The sequence below is a fragment of the Dipteris shenzhenensis genome, chromosome 10, assembly GCF_047967505.1.
Source record: "Dipteris shenzhenensis isolate YYH24624 ecotype China chromosome 10, Dip_SZ_1.0, whole genome shotgun sequence".
In the NCBI taxonomy this organism is placed as follows: Eukaryota; Viridiplantae; Streptophyta; class Polypodiopsida; order Gleicheniales; family Dipteridaceae; genus Dipteris; species Dipteris shenzhenensis.
Genome location: NC_141605.1, coordinates 22,249,855 through 22,269,820, shown reverse-complemented (window position 1 = coordinate 22,269,820; position 19,966 = coordinate 22,249,855). Strand labels below are relative to the sequence as shown.

The 19,966-nt window shown below is 44.6% G+C and overlaps 1 protein-coding gene across 1 annotated transcript; it reads right to left on the bottom strand.

Annotated features, from left to right (window-relative positions):
• Nucleotides 1-3,481: 3,481 nt before the first annotated feature.
• Nucleotides 3,482-19,142, bottom strand: LOC147897556 (single-stranded DNA-binding protein WHY1, chloroplastic-like). Its single transcript, XM_087380256.1, has 8 exons — nt 19,018-19,142; nt 18,805-18,929; nt 18,629-18,717; nt 18,387-18,479; nt 17,259-17,353; nt 4,573-4,646; nt 4,305-4,393; nt 3,482-4,210 (listed from the first exon to the last, which is right to left on the bottom strand). The coding sequence occupies exons 1-8, from the start codon at nt 19,068-19,070 to the stop codon at nt 4,085-4,087; spliced, it is 744 nt and encodes a 247-aa protein (XP_087236382.1). The 5' UTR covers nt 19,071-19,142; the 3' UTR covers nt 3,482-4,084.
• Nucleotides 19,143-19,966: the final 824 nt, after the last annotated feature.

Genomic DNA, 19,966 nt, shown 5'->3' with positions numbered 1-19,966 from the left:
TGAAATTACAAAATCTATTGCACACAAAATTCAATAAGCAAAACAAGTAGAGAATTGCATGAAAGAAAGATAAGGGAATCCACAAACTTTTAATACGTGCATATCTCCCTCAAAGACATTGTGCCTAGCTTGAACTTCCTCCTTCTAAAAATGAAAGGGCTTGGAACTTGGTGATAGCCAAGGGGTAGGATAGACGATGTGTTGCCTATGTGTGATAGGTTGATATTGAGCCCTTTCTTGCCTCATTCCATCTACTAAAAGAGCTGCTCTTGTCTTTTCTATTGCACCAAAACATGGGGCCTCTCATCAAGCTCCTTCGATTGGGAGGCCTTCTTTGAAATTGGACTTGTTGGAGACCTAGTGTTTGAGTACTTGCTTCATTCCATCTACTTGAAGAGGTGCTCTTGTCTTTCTATTGCACCAAAACATGAGGGCTCTCATCAAGCTCCTTTGATTGGAAGGCCTTCTTTGAAATGGGACTTGTTGGAGTCCTAGTGTCTGAGTACTAGTATCTAAGGGAGTCTCCTCAGTTGAGGAATTGGTCTTCTTGCCTTTTGAGTGGTTCTCCTTACCTTATGCATTATGCATAATCCTTGAGTGGCAAGTGGTAAGGCTAGAGAGTGGGGATGGGATGCACAGGATGAGCATGTGGAGTGATGAGTGTAAGACTACAAGAGCTGAAAGTAGTGGTAACTTGAATAGAAGATTATGCAAATGACTTTTAGTTACCTTATAGGGCTGAAAACCTTGAATTTTAAAACTTGGGACTTTAAACAAATTAGTTTATAAAAAAGCCTAACTCTATCCAATCTTACTAAAAACTTATTTTTAATCATTATGTTCTATTGAAACAAACTTATCAACAAAACTCATGAGAAAACTAAAAAATTTTTAATCTTTCTACAAAGTTCAAAGCACATGAATCTTATTGTTTGGTTGAATGAACTACGTGGACTCCCTACTACCATCATGGTTCATTTGACTATATCCCTGCACAACCTTCCCTCTGATAGTGGTTAACTTTTAGTCCTACCATGTCTGTGTTGAGAGTGGCCCGATTATATGCACATATGCTTGTCAATGATATCTCTCCATGCATCGAATTGACCTCACTCTGCGCCTTCCATCATGGCATATCATGCCTTGAGTTAACCTAACTCCAAGGCTTCCATAATGCCATGCCATGCCATGTACGATGCATAAGTATTCCAAATGGTCTAGCAATGTAGAAACAAGATGAGCATGTATAAAACCCCACAACAACATGAAATAGTGAAAAGATGACATAAAAGAACTTACCATGTAATGTATTGAAGTCACAACACCCACAAAAGGGTCTCAAAATTACCTTCATCAAACCTTTTCTTCTATATTATAAATACTAAGGTATCAATCCCTAACCACACTTGTCTTTTCCAAACTCCGCCCTCCTTTGTGATAGCCATTGTTCCATAACTCAAATTCATCAACATGTTTGAGTTTGTCATTTCCCCCCCCCTTCATAGATAAAAAACTCAAAGCTCACACCACCAAACTTGGTTTGCATGGGATATTGCATGATTTCCCTACAGTTTCCTCATTCTTTTTAAATCTTTATTTGTCCAGAGTGCAATCCATATTTGAAATCACTTTCTCAATTCTTTGAATCATCTTTTGACTCTCTCATTCACCCTTATAATAGCATGAAGCACATAAATTTGTACCCTCTAAAGGAAAATGACCATACATTGGTTTCAAGACTTACCCATTTCTAAAATATCAAGATATGGTGGCTTGGTTTGGTCAATGTTTGCAAGCCTACCAACACATTGTCTCTTTGCCTTGTTATCTTTTCCTTCTATTACTCTTTCTCCCATGCACAATGGGCAAGGATGCCTTGCATTTTGCTTCTTGTGAAACATCATATGGGCATTTTATAGTTTTAAATAAACAACTCTGTCATTCTAATTGGTAGGATCCATAGTTATGCTCTTTTATCACATTAGGAATATTTGTTTGACCAAATAACCACTTAAGAATTCATGTGATTCCTTAAGGACCAGAAAACTACAATTTCAACACATCTCAAATATTTTTCAATTATCAGTGTTACTTCAAATGCAACTAACCACCAAATCTCCCATTTTGATCAAATGTTAAAAAACTTTACCGATAGAAAGCTTAATGTTCAAAATTACATTTCATAGTATTAAACAAAATCTTTATTATTTTTTAGCTTTGACCACCTCACTTTTTAGGATAATCTTTATATTTCCATTGCATTCTTCCATGTGTGTCATAAAACTTGACCATTGTCCTAATACCCTTCAAACATCCTTTACAAAGTTGTTCTCTATTAGCTCAAACTTGTCCATCTCCCCATCATGTAGTATCACTTACATTACTACAAAGATGCTAAGCCTCACCCATAGTTCAAATACTCCCAAATTGAGAGCATAGCAAGCTTTATTAATATCTTTTGACTTTGGTAATCGTGGCCTTAACTTTTGGTCCAACAAGAAGGCAGGCTTTTTTAAAGTTCTTAAATATGAGGCACTATGCCCTATTTCGATGCCTAATATTTCACCCTGTGCGTGGTAGCTGCCATGAATTGTTCAAAAGATTTATGCATTGACTTAGATGTTATAAATTTTAGGATGATGTATTAAAAAAGATTTAATCATCTAAAGCCTTCATTGCAAAATAATCCTATAAGCTTTTATTTGATGCTTCCACCTTTTCTTAGACAATTCATCTAGTGGACAAAATCTCCTTCGAATGATCCATTGGAGTGTCATTCTCATGTATAGTTTTTCTGGGATACTTCAAATTGGCATCAAAAGGTGAAGCATTTTTGAAGTATTCTTTGCAATATGAATATTTTAATGTTTCAATCTTGCCTTGCAGCTTTTTGTAGACCAGCATCACCTCCCTTCTTGATCATCATGACATTTAGATCTTGCATAGATGTTATGCAATACTGATTCTAAGCCCCTAGCATTCTCGTGTTTGCATCCCACCCTAAAAACCTCATAGTGGGTATAAAGAAGATCATCCTTGCAAAGATTCATAGGCGGTATCAAGAACATCATGTCCATGACCTTGTAACATTTGACAATAACTCTGCCTGTTCCTTCCCTTCCTTGAGAATATTTTGATTATGGTGGAAATTGTGAGAGCGGCCAAGCAGTCATTTGAGGTTTTTAGCCTCGCTGTTAGGATTGTTTGCCTTGCTAGAGACGAGTTTATCTCTAGCAGAATGAGAAGGGTCACTATTTGATGTTGTCAGAGACAAACCAAGCCCAACTATTTTGAAGGCAGCTTATACAAAACAGGTCTCTCATTCGATTTCAGCTGCCACTATATTTACACACACACACAAACTCAAATAAATGTTCCATAAAAGCTGTGTCTACCATTGTCATGGCAAAGGACCAAAGGTTAATCAACCTTTTCCATTCAAAGATCCTATTAAGAACAAATGTCACATACCCTAAAAAACATACAAATAAAACTACAGGAAAAGATATCCATTAAATTAAAAATTTGCTCCTCTCAAAATCAAAGGTGAACACCTCTATGGAACTTCTCAAGTGCATATAAAAGTGTTCAAAGCAAGATTAAAGAGGTTTGTGCTTGCAAAGGCACAGAAGCCGAGAGCCCATGTCAAGCAAGTTATGTCTCCTGTGGAAGCACTCCATGTCCTTAATGCAGAGGTCACATATCACTGCTGCCTATACATCAGTCTCAGATCCATCACTAAGAGCATCATCAGCATGGTAGGCTCGAATCTCGAGCATGCAAGTATGGAACCAGAAACCTGGCAAAACTGGGCACCATAATCGGATGGAGATTCAAAAGAACCCCAAAGACATTTGATCTGGACAAAATCTTCCTTTGAAGACTGCAAAAATTGCCAACCTAGTTCGCCCTCCTTGACAAGCAGTGCACAGAGATAATTGTGCCCACAATAGAAGGAATGCACGAACTTCTGCAGGATACCATTTTACTGCCAGTACAAAATGCATCCACAAAAACTCCAAAATGTTGCTGGATACTGGATTCTGATCTCGTCAGCTAAAACTCAGATGATGCCCACAACAAGCTACTTTGCCCATTCCATTTCTGGATTGACGACAACCTTAGGAGCATTGAGCTTTCCAGCATTCGATTGTTCTACCAAAGAGGGATTCACATGCGCATGCCAGCCCATCAAGTATGGTATAATGAACTGCCACCAAGCAAAAAACATGTCTTAATGACAACAAGCAAGTGAAAGGAACACCTAGCAAGAGCACTTCAAGAAAGTAGATGTCTATAATTACATTGAACGATGATCTCATCACAGCAAACTCTCCCTTGGTTACTGGCACACTGAATCGTTCCTCAATGTTCTCCATCTTGTTTACCACCACTGCAAAATCCACAAGTATTTAGCATCAAATGTTTGGTAACTAAAAGTCAGGCCAATGACATATGCTGCACCACACACTGACGCACTCAACATAAGAACTTCAATGCAAATATGGCACCATCTACAGAGAGCACACACAAATCAGGCACTTCATATGAGTAATGTCAATTACAACTCACTCAGGTTGAAAAAGAAGCCAGTCTTATCTGGCATAGCTTCCACTTTGAGTGCTTTCCTCACCTTCCCAGCATCACTAAAACAAACATCGCATGTTTCTATGTTCAGTTCACCATAAGCAAGCCCTCCCTCCCTCCCTCCCTCCCTCCCTCTCTCTCTCTCTCTCTCTCTCTCTCTCTCTCTCCACATTTATCAATGATTTGCCTTCCCAGCATCACTAAAACAAAGATCGCATGTTTCTACATTCAATTCATCATAGAATCTCTCTCTCTCTCTCCCTCTCTCTCTCTCTCTCTCTCTCTCTCTTTCTCTCTGTGAGCATTTATCAATCATTTTCCTTAAAAGCTAGGATGTCAAATACCTAGATTTGTATTATCAGAATCAACTGCTTTTTGACCTGTGTATACATACCCTTTATGCAATTCACACAATCCATAGCACACATCCAAGATCTGAGTATAGCCCCATCTTTCAGTAAACCCTCCTCCAAGATCCACAGGCAGTGATCTCTAAAGGTGAGTTTTACCAAAAGCTCATGAGGTGCTAGCCACGTCCTGTGTGTGTGGAGTTGTAATAGATCCTCTATGATGACCTGGTTCACCTCATTATAGGTGAGTAGAGTGGATGGAGCCTCAAGGCTATACTGAAACAGTGGCAGTCTGCCCGTATGGAGTCCCAGGCCTGCAAAAAATCTGTGTCTGAGCGTACCAACTCTTCTGATCCCCCTCTGCCTCTTATTCAATAGACTAGGTCACGGTAACGTGGATGTTGTGGTGCCGAGGTCCTGAATCTATGAAGAAACACTTGAAAGGATGCACCAAGCTGTAGAGGGGGCCCCAAACTCTGCTAAGAGGATATGGTGTGGAACTGATAGCTTGCTACAGATTATGCGACTAAGAAGTAGGACTTGTAATCCCTCTACACAAGAGCAATCTGTCTCTCAGATGGATCTGTCCCCCAAAAGGGACTGCCGTATGTCCAACTGGACGAATAAGCAAGTCAAAGAGAAGAGACTTGTTTTTAAGATCTTGGAAATGGGAGTGAAAGCACTGATGCTTGAGTCTGGCTAGTGTGGCATACCCTCTGCTCAAACGGGCCAGCATGGCTGTAAACTACTCGGTGCTTTCTATCAATTCAGACAACGGATTTTGCAGAGGCGTTTGAATGAAATGATTGCAAGTTGCCAAACACATATACTTGAACTTCAGAGATTGCAATTAAGCTGGAATTAAGACTTATACAGCTTAAACCCCAAGTGACATCATTAAAAATTGCAATATGATTGAGGGGCCAAGACAGGGCCCCCCCCTTATCCAGGCTCACTTTATTCTTGAAAATGGACATACAAGACCAAGGTGCAATGCACCTTCCAAACTGATGAACTCAGTGAAAACCTAGGACCTAGGACCTAGATACAAGACTCAAGAGCATATGTGCAAGGTAGACGACAAAAAGGAGGACTCCAAGCTCAGGTTTCAACTCTTGGCTTGCCCAATCCACAAGGAAGAAGCCTGCAACAATCACCACTTACATCCAACATTAGAGGCAAGCACTAGTTTCTAGAAAGATAGTAGAAACAACATGAAATAGTGCTGTAAATGAGATAAACTTGACAATACAGACTCCCTTCATGACTTGACCCTTTTGTAGATGAAGTCCTTGATGCCTCTTGGGTTTGAAGAGTGTGGAAATGGGGCTGGAATGAGAACAGCTTAGAAAAACAGCTTGTAAGCTAGAGAGAGAAAGCCTTTATGGAGTGACAGCTGTAGAGAGAGAGTGCCAATGTTGATCCCAAGGGAGGGGATGTAAGAGAGGAGCTGCTGCTGTTCCAGAGGTGCACAGAAAGGCAGATTTCTGCAAGGGGAATGGGCTGGAACAGTAGAGAGAGAAATACTGCAGCAGGAGAGAGAAAGAGGCTGTGGCTGCTCCAGGCTAGGAGAAGGAGAGAGGATGCTGCTGCTGTTCCAGAAGAGCTGAGAGGGGGCAGATTTCTGGAGAGGAGGGGCTAGAACTGTAGAGAGAGAATGTGCTGTTGTAGAGAGAGAGTGCTGCTGAGGTGAGAGAATGGCCCGGGGAGACGCTGGCTGCACTCAAGGAGCTGGAGAGGTTCTGCTGCATCAAAGGAGAGAGAAGAAAAGTGACGAATTTTTCATGTAGGGAATGAAGGGGAGAGGCCTTCTTTTATAGGCTCACCCCCCCCCCAGGCTTAGAGTGGAAGGTGGACACTTATCCCAGATTTTTGGTGGGCAGACACTTGGCCTGCATGCCCTGCCACTTGCCATGCATGCTGCCACATGTGTGGGACAGGTGGACTGACCTGCCAGCTCAGATTCCATGTGGCAGTCTGCCATGTGTCACTCCCAAAAACCCTAAAATTTCGAAGTTGTCAGAATTCAATTATGATCGCACCCACCGGTTCCTAACAGCTTGGACTATCTATTGACGTACTCTAAGGTCATAATTGAGCCATACTGAGCTCATTTGTTTGTCGTCTTATCTTGTATCTCCATTACTCTTGGCATGCTGCCAGGCCCACACCCAAAGCTCAGGGAACATTCTCTTGGATGGTTCCTAGGTCAGTATGCAATCTGTGCATTTGATTGGTCCCATGTTTGGGTACTCAGGTGGGGTGTGGTTTCCAGATGTCCCTCTCAAAGAGAGGCCATCACTCTTGTGGGTCACTAATGCCCATAATCCCAAGCAAGGGGGTCCACCCTCAAATGCTAGACCTAGTCCCCATTGTCCGTAACTGAACAGAAGGAAAACATTTCATTTCTTAATAAGCATACTATTGAAAAACAAAAAGAAAAAGTACCAAGCAAGTGGATACATGTTGAAGCAGGATGACAATGGCTGGTCTCATTGTGAAGATGGGGCTTAAGAAAATGACCCCCAAGTACATATAGGGTGCAACAATCTCCACTAGTGTCGAAGATAAACTGCTCTTGATGTGTGGCTGTCCGAGACGTGCTGAAGATCATGTCCTTGGTTTTACCAAAGTCGACCTGCAAATCATGTGTCTCACAAAAAATCTGGAGTGCATCCAAGTGTTCTTGGAGACACTCGGCTAATGAGTAGAACCACATCATTTATGCAATAGTGAAATCGGGATCAGGGAACCAGCTAAGAGCAAATCTGCTCCTCCTAATGTCGTAAGGAAGTACTTGAGCTCATCAATGTGATGGATGTCACGGCCCACAGGCATCCACAGCCTGTGGCCATGCTGGACTGCGACACAGGCAGCCAGCTCAGCAGCAGCCCATGCCAGCAGCCACGTCAGCAGCTGACTTGTGGGACTGCCATGCAGTCCGCCAGCAGGGACAGGGTGCAGGAGCAGTCGCAGCAGAGGTGCCACCTCAGTGATACCACATCAGCAGCCAGTGGGCTGCCACATGACCTGGTCGGTGCCACGCCAAGAGCCAGTCGGTCACATCAGCTCCTGTCAATGGTGCAGCAGCAGAGTCAGCCTACTGGTCAGTATTTTTGGAGCCCAAAGGGACCTATAAAAGCAGCCCCCTTGGCCCTCCTTCTCCATCCACTCCTCTGGCCTTCAGAGCCAGGACTCCCTGCAGCAGACCAGCAGGGTAGCCTCAGCCTCTTCAGGGATCTAGTGAGGATTCACCTCCTCTAGGTAGTCTGGTTTCTTTCCAATTTTGCAGTGTTTCAGCCCCTCCATACATTTGTATTCAGCCCTTTGCGAATTCATACATTTCACGTATATTCTCTCCCTCTGATTCTCTCACTCACATCCACAGCATCACTTTGTGTATTGAGTGTGCATCATCTTGCAGTTAGTGAGCAGGAGAGAGAGTGAGGATAGTCTATCTCCTGCTACAATGGAGGTGGTGGCATTTACCCCTCATTGTGTGTGGAAAATGGTTTGATGCAACGCGGCAGGGGAAGCCACTGGTTGACACGTGGAATTTCGAGACAGTAGTCCCATATACACACGTCTTTGTGTCTTCCTTGGATATTTAGGCCTTGAAGACCCTCCAAAGCATATCCCTCCCGTGACTTTTGGGGGTGGCATGGCTAGGAGGTGGGGGATTGTGACCCCCCCACTTGGCGCTCTTGAGCTGCCGCTTGGCAGCTCTACATGGTATAAGAGCAGGATCAAACTTGCAGACTGTGTAGTATGGCTGTAGCGTACGCAACACGTGGCAGCTGCACACATTGGTGGCAGATTGTCTCCTGTCAAAGTGCAACACGATTGTTTCTGATGGTGGCGGCTCTTGATAGTTTGACAGATAATCAAATTATGCATCTTGCCCAAGTCCATGAAGGTATGCCCATATGACGATCCCTGTGGAACCTTTAGAGATGCCTGCCTTTATCTAAATCAATGTCAAGCAATAGAATTAAATCATGTTGGAAATCAATGCTAATACTTGGCGGTCTGCAGCCCTGGTGTCAAAATCTCCTAGAAGGAAAACTTTCTCACGACTCAAGAATTCATGAATCATCTCAATATAGGGAAGTATACAAAATGCCTCCCCCTCCTCTTAGAGCCCCCTAGCAAAATATGAGGTCTTTGAGGGAAAGTAGCAGACTATGATGAACGCAACAATGCTCTTAATTGAGATCCAAAGGAATTTTGGCAAGTGGGTCATGTTACTCCAAAGTATTTATCCTACTGAGAAATAATTGGCGTAGAACGGTGGCACCGCTTGACAGTCTACCCCTCTTGCCTGGCCTTGCCTCAAAAGGTTGACTCCCAATAGACGCTAAACCCTAACACCTTAATCTTGAAATCCTAAAAACCCTAAAGCTTGCCTCTTTGGTCGTTCAGGGTTAGGATTAGGGTTAGGTTTAGATTCAGGGTTTCTCAAGACGAGGGGGTGGGAGGATCGGGCGGTGCCCCTCCTCATATCCCTCCTATCTCTAGGTCTCATCCCCAAAGCAAAAAACAATCAAGAAGTCATAGTCCTTCCGTAGAAATTATTTTCACCCAAGTTAGCTTGTTTCACTTATTCGCTTATTTTTTGCTAGTGATGTGTGCTTGCTTGATGCCGACGCATGAAATAAGATTTCCAGCTGGGAACATTTAGAATAGTGCTTAGTGAAGAGCTGGTGGACCTTTGTTGAGAAGGTTATTTGATTACTACCCCAAGCTCACTGATACTCTCAAAAAGGGAGCTGAGATTATACCTATATTGAGGTAGCTAAAGATGTCCCACTTGAGTCTTGCTATGGGCCAATTATACACATGGAGGGCATACATACACCTGGCAGAGAATCTAGATATGTCATGTGCATAGATTGGTATCCGACGTGTACTGGGTACACAAGACTAGCTCACGTAGCCTGGGGAGGCTTAGAGGAGCTAGGCAGACTTGATTCTCGGGTTGAGTGGCAAGGGTACGAACCAGTTAGAGGTCTTCGCTATTTTTGGCACTTGGGGCCCGAGTCTATAAAAGGAGCCCAGAGGTTGAGTTCTCAAAGAGCCGATGGGAGCAAGTTACGTTCCCAGGTGCTAGGTCTCATCCTGGATTGAGTCGCGGACGCGCGCCTGCATCATAGCGTAGCCCAAGGCCTAGTAGCAGATCCCAGGCTTCACAGCGCCACCTGGTGGTATGGGACACCAGGCTAGTTAGGATCTAATTGGGAGTTCGTGCCAGTAGCTCAGCTCGTGGCTCGGAGGGGACATCTCCTGATTCGGGATCACATCCCGTAGATGTCATGGTTGGGTGGTGAGCAGCCTGCTCAGTTTCCTCACGTTGTGTGTGTTCTTGTGTTTGTTTGCAGATCAGAGGTTTCAGGAATGTGGGACGTGTCAGTTGGTATCAGAGCAACTCCTGAGGTAGGAACTTCTGTTCCAAGAATTTTGGACGATTTGTTCCTCCAAGTATGCCCTAATTTCGAAATTTATGCTGCAAGTTCTTGTTTGGTCTGTCGGTTACGGGAAGTGGTCAGGATTTAGGGAAAAGGTAGGAAGAAGAGAGTGAGGATGAATTCGAGATTGCTGAAGGGTTAGGTGAGAGAGGGTGTGAGGTGTAGCTAGGAGAGAGTGGAGAGGATTGGAGGAGAGGCGTGAGAGGAGCTGTTGGGTAGGCAAAGGGATTCCGTGTATTGGTCAGGGCTGCGCAGAAGGTTAGGTGATGCAGGTAGGTGCGTGTAGAGGGGTGCGCCATAGACTGGAGCAGGATGCGGCCAGGCTGCTGTTCGTGGTGGCTGATGCGAGAAAAGCACCAACCCTCCAAGTTTGGGAGGGTGGGTATGCTAAAAAAAGCATCGACCCTCCAAGTTGGGAGGGTGGGCTTTTTTAGAAAGCATAGCTTTCTAAATAGCTGCACCGTCTCCTTTATAGCCTGGCGAGATCATAAGCTCAACCACAGCCTATGCTAGAGTGTGCAAGAGGATCCCTCCACACCCCTAGCAGACTTTCGTCACCTAGGTACGGCTACAGCTGCAGCAGATTTCCGTACGGTACAGCCTGCAGCAGAACCAGCAGTGGGAATCCGGGTTCACCTACTCAAGCTGATCGTCAGCTTTGTACCCCTTCTTTTCGGCCAGCTTCTCTTCTTTCGTCACCTCCTCTTGGAACAGTTTTTCCCTCTGCTCCACTCTCCTTCAAGCTTCGATTCCACCTGTCACTTCTCTAAGTCCACTACTTTTCAGATCAGATTTCAGACATGGCTGATTCTGTAAATCCTGACTTTGCGATGGGTGATCAGGATTTGAACTACCCTGCAGAGGATGACCAGGGTCTCTATGATGATCTGATTACGAAGAAAGCCTTCAGTGAATTCACCACTGCTCTTGATGGAAAGTTTGAGCAAGTTAACGCGAATCAAACGGGGTGGATGCAGCAACTCCAAGGGATTCAGACTACCCTCACACTTCTGACTAGCACTGTTCAGGCGCTCACGCATGTGGATGCCATGGCTTCAGTGTTAGGTCCGAACATCACTCCAGATCCTTTTCCCGGAGATCAGAAGTCTCGTACCAAGGAGGTTGTTGACACTTGGTTGCACAAGTGGCAAGTACACTTCCAGTTTCACCCCTACCTAGATGACAAGAAAATACAGCTTGCAGCCGGGTTCATGTCAGGAAGGCTTTATTGTGGTGGAAGGAACTCCAACCCAAGCCTGCAACATGGATAGATTTCGAAGGGGTCTTCAGGAAAGAGTTTCTGAAGGAGGAAGATTATGATATCGTAAGCAAGCTCAAAGCCCTCGATATGTCCAAGCTGAACTTGACTTTTGAGGTTTATCTTCAGAGGTTTCGGGATTTGCAGACCAGAGCTACAAAGATGGATCCAGTGACCTTGTTAGGTTTCTTTGTGGATGGTTTGCCTGACTCCTACAAGTTACAAATCAAGAACAACAAGTGTACCACGCTGCAAGAGGCCATGAATTACGCGCGTATTTATGATGATACCATGGCCAGTGCAAAGGGAACCACAGTTTCCGACACGAGTGGGAAGAACAAACGGAAGTTCTTCCAGTCTACCACTAGTACTGGGGAGACGAAGTCTATAGACAACACCTCCAAGAAACACTTGACTCAGGTGAAGAATGGTCGTGCCCGTTTCCTTCGTACCTTGAAGCTAAAGAAGGAAGGACGTTGCTTCTTCTGCGAGGAGCGGGGCCACACTAAGAATGATTGTCCTAAGCGCAAGAACCAAAAGCAAGCGTTGGGACCGAAGCTCCAGGCGGGTCCGGGTACCAAAGCCAAGGGAGCTAATCAAGCCGTGATGACAGGTATTTCTGTAAATGTCATTACCTGCCCACTTTCTTGTAACTGCACTTTTAATACTTCGTTATTTGGTTCCCATGATCTTTTCCGAGTTTATGGAGAAGTTAGGGACCAAAGAGTTCACATTCTCTTTGACCCGGGCAGCTCTCACAACTTTGTTAATTACAAACTTGTGCAGAAGATGGGGCTGTCCACGATACCTAGCAATCACACCTATGAGGTGCAGCTTCCAGCTGGGAAGCAGTTTTGGGATCGCAAGATTGAAGCCCTTTCTAACCGGATTCAAGAATACACATTGGCTTTTACGTGCTATGTCATGCACTTGGAGCATGTGGACTTGTTGATCGGAATAGAGTGGTTTAAAACCCACGATATTCGGATTGGATGGAAGCACCATACTCTTTCTTTTTTGGATAAGGACACCCAATTTTCTATTCAGTGTGATAATATTCCCTCTTCTCAGGGACCTATTGTATCTGCGATGCAGCTTCGGAATATATTAAACACTTCTCATTATGATGTCTATCAGTGTGTTTTGATTCCGCTTTCTTCATTTGTTATCTCTGTTAATAACAAGAATGATTTAAGTGTGTTTCAACACCGTGAATTGAGAATGTTGTTAGATGATTTCGAGAATGTATTCCCTGCTCAACTGCCGGAAGGTTTACCTCCAGAACGGGCAGTAGATCATCGCATAGACTTAGTACCTGGGGCTCAACCTATTAGTATTCCACCTTATAGGATAAGCCAGTTTGAGAAGGATGAGTTAGCTTCACATCTACAGGATTATTCATATTGAAAGGTCGTGGACACAGGTCTACCCAGCCGATCTCTTGGAATGATGCATTATACAAGGCTTTTGAAACCTTGAAGTTTTCTATCAAGGAAGCACCCGTTCCTACATTACCCGATCCTACCCGACCTTATGTTTAGAGGCCGATGCGAGTGATTTTGCGATTGGGGCAGCTCTATTTCAAGAGGGCAGACCTGTAGCTTTTGAGAGTAAGAAGCTAGACGACACCCAATATCGTTGGCCCACACTAGAAAAGGAACTCTATGCTGTAGTGTATGTCCTCAAGGTTTGGAGACACTACTTATATGGTTCGAAGTTTCTTGTATTGACTTATCATCAATCAATTAAGTATGTGTGTGATGGGTCTGAATTGAGGGAACGGAAAGCTAGATGGGCAAATTAATGCAAGATTTTGATTTTGAAATACGTTATCAAAAGGGTTCGTTGAATAGTGTTATCAAAAGGGTTCGTTGAATAGTGTGGCGGATGTCTTAAGTCGAGTCAAGTTTATAAATGCTATGTCATTTACGGAAATATCCTTAGAGCTATTTCAATCCTTGAGAGGGCTTTGCGCAATTGATAGTCATTTCAGTTCTTAGTGGCAGAGAGTCCAGGATGGGAGCTCCATGGTTGACCAGGACTCAGGGATTGTGCCCCCTACGATACAGGCGGCAGGAGGTCAGTGGATGGTTAGGAACGGCTTGCTGTTCCGAAATGGAAAGATTTGTGTGCCAGATGTTCTGGAACTTCGATCCAAGATTCTCTGGGAGTGTCATGACACTCCTAGTGCTGGACATCCGGGTTTACATCGGACTTTGTCTCTTGTGAAGCATACCTTTTATTAGCCTAAGATGCGTGCATTTATTGAAAACTATGTAGTAGGTTGCCGGGTTTGTCAGGTTACTAAGGCAGAACGCCTTCGAGTAGTGGTTACAATCCTTTTATGCTTATGTACGGGTTTCAACCTAAGTCACTAGTTATGGTTGGGTTAAAAGGGATTCAAAATGATGCTGCAAAGACCTTCTTGCAAGACATGCAGGAAATGTTGCAGTTTGCCAAGAAGTCTATTAGAAGTGCCCAAGATCGGGACAGATTTTATGCTAATAGACATCGTTCACCTAGAGAGTTCTCTGAAAGAACGATGTTATATTTGCGAATTCCCAAGGAATCCAAGAGCCTAAGTACTGGTTTGGTTCCGAAGTTATCCCCCAGATACTGTGGTCCGTTCAAGGTCATTAAAAGAATTGGACCAGTTGCATATCGACTAGAATTGCCTCCTGATGTTAAAGTACATCCAGTCTTTCATGTCAGTAGACTGAAAGAAGTATTGGGTGCGGATGATCAACTTGTTTCTCCTCAAAAAATAATCAAAGTTACAGATTTGATTTTTTAGCGAACTCAAGAGTGAGTTCTTAGAAAAGGGGAAGTATGTCATGTGCACAGATTGGTATTCGACGTGTACTGGGTACACAAGACTAGCTCAGGTAGCCTGGGGAGGCTTAGAGCTAGGCAGGCTTGATTCTCGGGTCGAGTGGCAAGGATACGAACCAGTTAGAGGTCTTCGCTATTTTTGGCGCTTGGGGCCCGAGTCTATAGAAGGGGCCCAGAGGTTGAGTTCTCAAAGAGCTGATGGGAGCAAGTTTTGTTCCCAGGTGCTAGGTCTCATCCTGGATTGAGTCGTGGACACAAGCCTACATCATAGCGTAGCCCAAGGCCCAGTAGTAGATCCCAGGCTTCACAGCGCCACCTGGTGGTATGGGACACCAGGCTGGTTAGGATCTGGTTGGGAGTTCGTGCCAATAGCTCAGCTCGTGGCTCGGAGGGAACATCTCCTAATTCGGGATCACATCTCATAGATGTCATGGTTGGGTGGTGAGCAGCCTGCTCAGTTTTCTCGCGTTGTCTGTGTTCTTGTGTTTGTTTGCAGATCAGAGGTTTCAGGATTGCTGGGACGTGTCAAGATATGCTTGGGGTTGGACTAATATATACTTCAGGTTTGAAAGATCAGCAAATTAATAGACACGTGTTAGGTGGAAGGGTCTTACAAAACAAGCGTAGAAAGTCTTCGTGTCTTCTTTGTAAAAAAGAAAAGTCTTCGTGTCGAGCCACAAAGTTTGTCAAGTGACATAGACCCTAAATACTAGGTACTTTACAAGGTCCAGAAGGTTCCTAGGTTCAAAGGGACGTTCAAAGGGAAGGGAGACAACTGGATGTACCTAATGGTTGTACCATAGTGGTTTCGTGTACCCAGCAGATTGGTGATGATGTTTGACAGCGCCATTGAAGGGTGGTCTGTGATTGTACCTCTGCACCAGCTTGGTTCTCGGAGTACCAAGGATGAGGACATGAAGGTGCATGGTATGATGGAATTGGGATTGATTGGATTCCAACACACTTCCCAATCTGTTCCTGAGAGCTATTAAAAGGGAGCAAATGAAGTGGATACATCTTCGGGTCATTGTGGGCCCACAGTGTATGTAATAGGTCCATTGTCCCACCTTTTAGCCCCCATGTGAGGAGAGCCAAAGGATATGGTACTAGTGTTGAAATGGGGGCAAGAGTCTGTTATGTGGGCATGAGAAGAACATGCCACATGGGCAGCTCTGGGTGGCATCCACATGGCAGCATCTGGGCAGCACTGTACACCATATATAGAGACCCCACAACAAAGCAGTTCAGTCCAGGAACAGCCCTCACAAACTGTGGAGCATCATCTGGTGCATACCTACAGCCAGTAGAAGAGAACAGTTGTGCAGGAGGGTGCAATTTGAGGAACTCACACCACAGAAAGTCACTGAAGCTCACTGAGGAGCGCACGACCTGAGTGCAAGGGCAGCAGTAGGACCAGTACATATACTTTGAGATATTCTGGACTATCGTTTTCTATTACTCAAGGTTTTTGCTTGAAACCTCTTTTATGGAATTGATGTTGGATTAAGCATTCCCTTTTAGGTTCTCGAGATTCTTCCATTACATGCACCATACCATTACATGTTTCCACTTGAACTCTAATTTGGGACTTGCCACTCTGTTGGCCAACCATATCAAGGGCGCTTACCAGGTCCACTTTGGCTGAGCCCTGCTGCCCATCTTCAGGCCTTCCTGCCTGCCTTCATGCAGGCCTATCAGCAGCCCCTCATGCCCATCTCTAAGGGAATTCATGCCCCATGGCTGTGCCCATGTGTGACCTACAGCAAAGCCAACACCATGGGTTGTCCTCTGTGGGACAGGTCTGCTCTAAAGGGTGGACCTTCGTTAAATACAAGAAGGAACTTTGTGTACTGTCCATGTGGCAGCCTGTGTGCTGCCCACATGGCAGCCTCTCCCCCTCTTCCTGCCCCCTATTCCTCTACAGGTGTCACTCCCCCATGCTCTCCTCATTTGGGGTTTACAAACAGGAGCTTGACCCTTATTTTCTAACAGTGCTCTGAGGCATGCACAGCTAGGCAGTGGCAACTTGAGGACACATACACAGCACTACCTGCCCCATGACACATGAGAGGTGATGCACGTCAATTGAAGGAGCACAATGGCCTCTTGAGGGGTGACTATTCACGTAAAGATATGCCAAAGTCAAACAGGAGAGAGGGGACTGTTGGGGCATAGGCCCACCCTTGGTCAAAATACATGGATATGAAAGCAGCAGCAATAGGCCCTTGGCGCTGTTGGGGATGAAATAATCCCACATGCAATACTATACACTTGTGTGGCGTATGTGAAGACCGTCATAGCATCCTCCCTGGGATCTTTGGGGGTGCTCTGAGGCACGTGTGGCTGGGCCGTGGCACAGCACTACCCCGAAGCCCGTACCCATGAGACATGGCAACAAACCACTGCCTCAACATTCCTTACAGTTGTTTGTTTACTTGATGGAGTTGTCTGTCTGAACGTACTTAGGACGTTTGTCTGACACTGACAAAGCTCCCCTCTGCTGAATTTGATCAGAACCCCCCTCCCTTCCTCCCCCAAGTCTTCAATGCAAGTTTGGCACAATTTAACAAGAAAACACGTATCACTTCTCCATTATTGACTAAAATATCAAATAAATGCTTGCAGCAACTTGGAAACAAATAAATTCTAACGAGGTTTGATGTCAGCTTAAACGTACAAAATGCAAGTGGATTGAAATAACAAACTTCCAAATCATTGGGATCCAAAAATACTGTGGCACAGGAACATAACAGTAATGCCACATACCTTGTATTCATGTTTGGATCATGGTAGAATTCACAAGCATCGCTAGATGTAAGACTAATCAAAGTTCCTAACTCAACAGCAGAAAGAGCGATTACCTGACAAAAGGGAATGAGATGAGAAGCCAATCCTTGAGCCAAAAAGTATTAAAGCTAATTTTAAGCAGTCAAACAAGATCTAAAACCAAGATGAATCCAAAAACATTCCCGAACTCATCCTCTAAAAACACAACATAGTGCAGTTTCAATCTCATGATAGTCACTCACAAGGTTGAAAACCATAAACTCCATCATGCATAGCAGGGACTAGCTACTATGACATCCCCACTGACGTCATCAGCGCCCAACAGTAGGTGTAGACCATAGTATAAAAATATGCTCTCACACATACAAATCCACACACCCACACATACTTGAGCATCAATTTATACAAAGTCTTCGTACTGAGTTTCTGTCGGCACTTCGGAGGTGAAGGGCAGACTCAGCCATTATGAAGGCTAGCACTAAAGGAGAAGGCTAATCAAAAGGTGGCCCAAAATCTCTTCATTCAAGCTACAACTGCTTGTGAAGTCTAAACATTTTCATTTTAGTCTCTCCCCAACGAGCATCTAAATCTAAATCTAGCTGATAGGGCAACGCACCATTTAAAATAGAAAGAATTATCACAATACCAGCAGGCCGCAACTTGGACGAAAACTTCACAAGGTGAAATTTGCATGTCCGCTAATACGGCAGAAGCATATACCTAGATGAATCCACGAACATTCCCGAACTCATCCTCTAAAAACACAACATAGTGCAGTTTCAATCTCATGATAGTCACTCACAAGGTTGAAAACCATAAACTCCATCATGCATAGCAGGGACTAGCTACTATGACATCCCCACTGACGTCATCAGCGCCCAACAATGGGTGTAGACCATAGTATAAAAATATGCTCTCACACATACAAATCCACACACCCACACATACTTGAGCATCAATTTATACAAAGTCTTCGTACTGAGTTTCTGTCGGCACTCCGGAGGTGAAAGATCTAAAACCATGTTTAATACAAGCGCATTGTTGCTCTATTGAAATTGCTTAAAAGAAATTTATGTAGGAAAACTTGAGAGCTCTAAAATGCATTACTTGTTTTCGACTCCAATCATACTGCTTTGGGCCAGTTGCTGGTGCAAACCCCATAAACAAGCTGCCCTCTTTTTCCAGCACGACATCACCATTCTGGCAGAAGAAACACAGATTAGAGGAGTATCAAATACAATCATTCCCAAATAATGCACATAACCACTTTAATTGTGTCATTACCAATATAACAACGGGAAAATCAGTGCAAACCTGTGGCGTTTCAAATTAACGGAGAATGACGATACCTCGTTTGTCTTAAACGATGGCTTCCCGGGGTCGATGGACATTGCAGACTTGCCCTTATAAAACGTATGAGTGGCAAAGATTCTCGTCGCTGCCCACGGCTCAGAGAAGCCAAGTCAGACAAGCAACACAAACGGCATTTTAGGAACTCACGCCCTACGAATGCAGAGCAAGTTACCATCGGTTTTCGGTGAAGAAAGGCTGGCGGTGGTGAGCACGCGCAAAGTTCTGCGGCCGGTGATGGATTGAAGAGGAATGTAACGAGAGGAGGGGAGAAGGTGCAAGGAGGTACCGAGCCACTGACTGTGAGAAGGAGGGAAGGGGATGGTTATAGAAGCATGAGAAGGATGATTGAAAAGGGGAAAAAAGGAAGAGAGAGGGAGAAGATTACCGGCATGGCAAGCTGAAGAAGGGAGCTCGCAGAGCAGACTCCAGCACCTGCATGCTGCACAACTTACTACTTACTTATGCTAAACAACTTCAGAAGTAGGTACCTCAAAAAGCTTGAACTACAACACAGCACACACTAGGGTAGTTTGTTAAAGTAATCACAACAAAACACGTTTCTTATATTCTATACCACACCACGGTAATTTCTTAAAGTCGTTTCTATCATATACCACTGTCGATGCTCTCTTAGGCCCGGTCCACACCCCGCGTCGGTTCACTCGTCCCACCTTGATTTGATGCCCCCGTTGCCTAACGCCCTCCATAACGTGTCTTCTACAAGAACTGCACATGTCGGAACCTTCCAATGAGAATCTCATTAACCGTGCCCGCCGTCGCATTTTTGAGTGCTGAGTTGAGCAGGTTAGCGTGTGTGTGTGTGTGTGTATGAGCCAACCACCTTCTAAGAGGCTGGGCGGCAAGTTAGTGTGTGTGTATGAACAGCAGGTTAGTGTGTACCAACCACCTTTTGAGAGGTTGGGCGGGCGGGTGGTCTCAACCCAGCCTTAAGGTGTTTACAAACCAGAGCATGGTGCATTGAATGCATCTGGGCCATGGGCGGGCAATCTTGTTTGTCCATGATCAGTGTTTCCAAATGAGAGCTGCCCATGCACACCCATGGTGCATTGAATGCATCTAGGCTATGGGTTGGACATGGAGGGAGCCATCTTGCCCATCCATGATCCATTGGCCGTGCCCATGGTGCACTAGACCTCTAGGGTGTTTACACACCAATCGTCCAAGCGTGGACGAATGCTTATGTGGTCGCCATAGGTGGCAACTCTTAAGGTGTTTACACACCAGGCACCCAAGCATCGGTACATATGGCCGTATGGCCGTATGTTGGGATATATGTGATCAAGGGCTTGCTCTAAGGTGCATGTGTGCATCTA